General features: G+C 46.1%; 1 protein-coding gene across 2 annotated transcripts in view; it reads right to left on the reverse strand.

Moving 5' to 3' along the window:
* Positions 1 to 5,825, reverse strand: part of SLC35B1 (solute carrier family 35 member B1) — a 26,191-nt gene that overhangs the window by 17,180 nt on the left and 3,186 nt on the right. Inside the window, exons 1-2 of one of the 2 annotated variants that reach the window (XM_018552717.1) lie at positions 3,597 to 3,601; positions 1,758 to 1,760 (exon numbers count right to left, since the gene is read on the reverse strand). In XM_018552717.1, the coding sequence (XP_018408219.1) occupies position 1,758 (1 nt within the window). In that variant the 5' untranslated portion in view covers positions 1,759 to 1,760; positions 3,597 to 3,601. Of the gene's footprint in view, positions 1 to 228; positions 460 to 1,757; positions 1,761 to 3,596; positions 3,602 to 5,825 lie in introns of those variants that run through there. The other variant, XM_018552716.1, reaches the window with a different exon arrangement.

Raw genomic sequence — 5,825 nt, forward strand, 5'->3', positions numbered from 1 at the left:
CAATTGATCATAAAAAATGCATAAAAAATGATAAATGGCAATAAATAAATCCCAGATATTGTAAGGACAGGAAGTGGATGTCCCCCAGCTCTGTGACCCCAGGACTATGAGCTGTGTAATATCAGAGCAGTGTGATCCCTGGCAGGCCCAGTGTGTCTATATATAACCCTGGCTGCCCCCCACACAGAGGGGGGTCCCCCAATCACACACAGCTCATATAACACTCACATGGTCTCCTGTAGGATGCCATAGTAGAAGTAGCAGACGAACACCCCCAGGAAGCAGGCCAGCAGCCTCAGCCCCCCGGGCCCCAGCACTCCTCCTCCTGTCTCCATCTCTCCTCCAGCTGTCACCGGCACCTCCAGGCGCACATCTCTCTCCACCGGGGACCTCATACACCCACTGTGCGACGGGACCAAGGAAGGACCCCGGCCAGGGCAGTCCTTCGCACTGCCTGATCTGCAGAAACAGGAAGACTTGGGTGACACCTGACAGAAAGAAAAAAATGTTCACTGATAACAACACTCTCCCTACATTTCACCTGAGCAGGTCAATGATTAGCTGGAGTGAGATAAGCCGCCATGTTGGGACACTCAAACATTAATGGGGCGCCATGTTGCTACACCCAATACAGTTTAGGTGTAGTGTCAATTAAAGGGAACCTGTTCTCAGAGAAATAGGATGCTGATGAGTTCTCCTTCTGAAAAATGCTGCTTGCCTGGCTGTCATGCTGATCTGTGTACATTTCTGATAGGTCTCTGATCAGAGACAAGTACTGAGTCATGCTGATCCTCTGTGTACATTCATGATAGGTCACTGATCAGAGACAAGTATGGACTCATAATGATCCTTTTTGTGTTGATACTTGGTATGACACCAGTATGGAGTCACAACGATCCTTTGTCTTCGTTTCATATTTGTCACTAATCAGAAACAAGTATGACGTCATGCTGATCCTCTGTGTGCATTCTTGATAGGTCACTGATCAGGAACCAGTATGGAGTCATGCTGATCCTCTGTGTGCATTCCTGATAGGTCACTAATCAGGAACGAGAATGGAGTCATGCTGATCCTCTGTGTGCATTCCTGATTAGGGTTGCCACCTTTTCTTCTCGCGAAACCCGAGCACGCTAGCGACGCACGGATATTTTTGGGGGAGAATGAGTTGCGGCCCATTCATATGTAAATAGTGCCGCCCATTCATATGTAAATATCACAGTCAAGAGTATTTTCAGTGGGGTGCCAGTAGCCCCTATCTTAATTTTGGTTGCCCCCTGTCTGCCTGACATCTTGTGTCCGGGTTCCTGCAGCCATGAAACCCGGATACAGCATTCAAAACCCGGACTGTCCGGGTGAATCCTGGACAGGTGGCAACCCTATTCCTGATAGGTCACTGATCAGGAACCAATATGGACTGCTGGCTTCAATCTGATAGCATTGGCTGCCTGCTTGTTTCAGGTCAGGGGCTCAGAGCTGGCATAGGCAGCCAGGCAATTGGCAGATGTGTCACTGTATCAGAGCCATGGGGGATACAAAGGTGTCAGCCATACTGACCGGTTCATTGAAGCGGCTCTGTGTCTGCTCTGAGCCCCCAGCTGATCAGATCTGTCTATGATCTAATACCTGGCATGCTGGGATTTGTAGTTCTGCTCAGCAGTCCCTACATTTATGTCTAGTTTTAATTCAGTATAATAAATAAGAAAGATTCCAATCCAATCTACATTTCTGGAAGCGCTGCAAATGATATTCAATGTAACTAACTCCAATGACGGTGTAATGTTATTCAGCAGGACATGCAGATCATTGTAGCCAGTGTGAGGACACTACAATGATCATGTGTTCCTGTTATTTATGTTTTAAATCAGGCATCTGCGAGGGCACCTATATTGTTGGGGTGTCCGGGGCCTCTCTGACAGCTGTCTGCTTAGGCGGTGATGTGTCCTCATGTGGAGGCTGCTGATTGGCTGTTGGGTACACGTGTAACCTAGCGGCTGCCTCTATAGCTCGTCATTGTTTATAGAACTGAGCAAACATAGCGGTCACTAGAGCACGGAGTGTCCAGTGTAGTCCTGCTTCCCTCCGGCGGCCATTTTTCTGGGGCCATTTAGCTAATCATACAAGTTCTTTGTTTCTCGGGATCCTCTTTGTGCTGTGCAGTCTAAGAGCACGGAAATGGAGACATATTTACATGTGAATCTTTTAATAATAATAACAGGTGTGACACCTAGTACTTATAAAGCCGCATATATATTTAAAGTAGTTCGTAAAGGGGAACACCCCCTACTTTTTTCGTCCCCTATTCAGTTTTACCTGTCATGGTGGATTCTCAACAGAAAACCATCTTGGAACTGGAATAATTGAACTGCCATGCACATGGGCAAGAGTTACGTTATTCCAACCAAACAAGGTGGCAGAAGATCCAAAACTCAGAAAAAGATGTTAGCACGGGCAAGGTGCAACTGAATGTAGAGTTTAATTCAGCTATATGCATACCAGGTGCATCAAAACCAAAGGTGAGTAGAAAAGTCTGTCCCCTGCCAGCATGCTGCAGAGAGGGACCTTTGCCCTCTGTGCGGAAGCAGCAGTCTCTCTGCAAAGGTCTGGTGCACTCCCTGCTGAGCCAAACCAACAGTTCTCCAATAAGCAAAGCTTGTAAGGCCATAAAACCTGTCTGTAAGGCCATAAAACCTGTCTGTAAGGCCATAAAACAACTCCCCTGGTGGTTGTCCCTCACCTCTCTTCTCTCCAGCTGTGGACTATCCCCTCTTTGTCCTCACATATAATGCAGGACTATGGTAAAAGTGCTTTAAAGCTCTATTTAAAAAAAATGAGCAGTTAACCCTTGCAGTGCGGAGCTAGTCCCACTGTAAGTGGAGGGTTTTTTGGTGTCCAGAGATAGGCTTTAAATTACTGAAGGTCTGCCAGGTGAATACACCCTTTATAAAACATTTGGGATGAAAGGACCCACGCTCTATCCGACTTCAGAAAGTTGATGATTATGGCATGGGGGCAAAATACCACTGCTACAATACCTACTACAACTTTTATATAAAGGGCTCCTGGTATTAAGGTGTTCCATTCTGGTCCTCATAGGGGTGAGTCTTAAAAATAAAAGGCAAGGTGATATAAATGACACCTATCATTTAGCCCATTCGGGGCCCAGTGAGCCCATTCAAGCTGGAAAAGAACCAATAAAAGAAGAAAATGTGTGTCAGAAAGGTGATCCCAGCATATGGGGGTTCCTTTTCCTGCTGGAAAATGTACAGCCTCCTTTTACTATATCCGAAATTCTGTCATCCATCAAGGACTGAAAGATTTATTTGAATGATTCCTACTATCTGTCCATTTTCTTTTGAAAAAATGGTCACAAATGTGGGTAGAGACAATCTTTTGGTTTATTACCCTTTCCAAACAAGAGTCCTAAACATTGCCTGTTGCTTACTCCTCTGAATAGCATGGTCGGGGTAACCTCTGCATTGGAGATGTGAGTAGACACACCGTTATCTTCACCATTGAAAACTCATTAGACGATCAATTCCTTTTTGTGCTAATAAACTCACCCACCGGGATAGCTCAGACCGCGTGATCGGGGTGACGACTGGTGAATTCCCAGCTGTTGGTAGGTTTATGGTAGGTTGCGATATAGGATCTATTACAGTTCATTAAACAGATATAGATGTATTGCTTGCTGCTTAGAACACATAATGGTTTGTCTATAAACAATTTTCATGGCCCGTCACCCTGCCAATATTTGTGAATTTTGGTTTTGTGCGAATAAAGACAAATGAGGATCGTTCTTAATATATTTTTCTTTTCAGGTCGAATGTATTGTGATGTAATACTGAATTATGGCCACTAGATGGAGCGGAGGAGCATAGGTAATAAATATGTTTTTTTCCTATTTTATTTATTACATGTATTTATATAGCGCCAGCAATTTGCCGAGCACTTTATATAGTTGCACATTCACATCAGTCCCTACCCTCAAGGAACTTACAATCTAAGGTTCCTATTATTATGGGTCCATATATTTATATAGTACCAACAATTTATGCAGTGCTTTGCATACTGCAAATTCACATCAGTCCCTGCTCTCAAGGGCCTTACAATCTAAGGTCCCTATATATAGCGCCAACAATTTATGCATTATACATAGTGCACATTCACATCAGTCCCTGTCCTAAAGGAACTTACAATCGAAGGTCCCTATTGCACACACATACAGGGCCAATTTAGACAGGAGCCAGTCAACCTTCCAGCATGTCTTTGTCGTGTGGGGGGAAACTGGAGTAACCAGAGGAAATCCACGCAAGAACAGAGAGAGAATACAAACTCCTTGCAGATAGTGTCCTGACCGGGATCCGAACCTGGGACCCCCCAGTGCTGCCAGGCTCCTCAACTCCATCTAGTGGCCATAATTCAGAATTAGATTACAATACATTTGTTTTTGTCATTATTTGCACTAAACAAACATTCGCAGATATTCACAAGGCGGAGGGCCCTGCAAATTGTTTATAAATTAGACCCCTTTGTATGAGAAACTTGCTTTTTTTATTTATAGTGTTTTAACATGTGTGTTGTGTATCTGTTGTTTTTGAAATCAAAGCCAATCACATGAACATATTTTGTGGTGGTGGGGGGGGGGGGGGTGGGGGGGGGGGGGGTTGTATAATATGTGCCAACCATGCTATGTGTCACACTTCACTGTGCCATGATCCGGTGCCGGGTTTTGCCTTCTGTCCCAGGTGCTCAGCTCCCTGCCTATCCATGCTCAGTCTTAAATGTTCAGCTCACTTGTTGCCTGATGTTTGAACGACAAGTCATTACCGGACCTCCTGTGTACTAGTTGCTTTGGATACCTGCGAAGTGACATTCACCTGCTTTGTGTCTTGTGTCTCCTGTGAGTTCCTGCTTCCTGTGAGTTTGTCTTCCTCCTGTGTGGCTGTTTGTCCTTGCAGCCTCGCTCCTCTGTTATGTCCCGTGTTGTGCTGTCTCTCCGCTGTCTTCTTGTGTTCCCTTCCCACTGTTGTTTGGACTCCTGCTCCTGTGTCCCTCTGTATCCTGAACTGCTGTGTGTGTACGCTAGGGTTGTCACCTGTCCTGGATAGTCCGGGTTTGGAGTCCTGTATGTCCTGTTTCTAACTTCAGGCCAGCTGAAACTCCGACACAGCACATACAGGACTCAAAACCTGGACTGTCCAGGTAAATCCGGGACAGGTGGCAACCCTAGGGTTGCCACCTGTCCCGGATTCACCCGGACAGCCCGGTTTTTGAATGCTGTGTTCGGGTTTCATGGCAGCAGAAACCCAGACACAAGATGTCAGGCAGACAGGGGCAACCAAAATTAAGATAGGGGCTACTGGCCCCCCACTGAAAATGGTCTCAACTGTGATATTTACATATGAATGGGTGGCACTATTTACATACAAATAAGCAATTAATCATTCTCCCCCAAAAAAATGTTGCTGTGTCACTAGAATGTTTGGGTCGCACTTGAAGAAAAGGTGGCAACCCTAGTGTACAGGCCTTGCCCCTGTCTGCCTTGCGTCCAGAGCCCCGATGCTGCATCAGTTCCTGAGTCTGTGCACTAGAGGGCAGCAACCTGGAAGGTGTCCATCAGCCAATCATCCTCACCATTAGAGGCGCTCTCCCTTCTTAGATCCTGTGCCTCTAGTGCCTCCCTGATAACACACAGAGCCCTAGTTTCTGCGTCCTCTGCCCTGTACCCCAGGCTTCACTCCAGCTTGCTACTCTAAACCTGCTCCACAAAACCCGGAGCTCTCGTGCACCAGTTCCCCGGTTCCCAGACCGTGACACTATGACTA

This window comes from Nanorana parkeri, unplaced genomic scaffold (assembly GCF_000935625.1).
Source record: "Nanorana parkeri isolate BGI_ZX_2015 unplaced genomic scaffold, ASM93562v1 scaffold96, whole genome shotgun sequence".
NCBI classification, from domain to species: Eukaryota; Metazoa; Chordata; class Amphibia; order Anura; family Dicroglossidae; genus Nanorana; species Nanorana parkeri.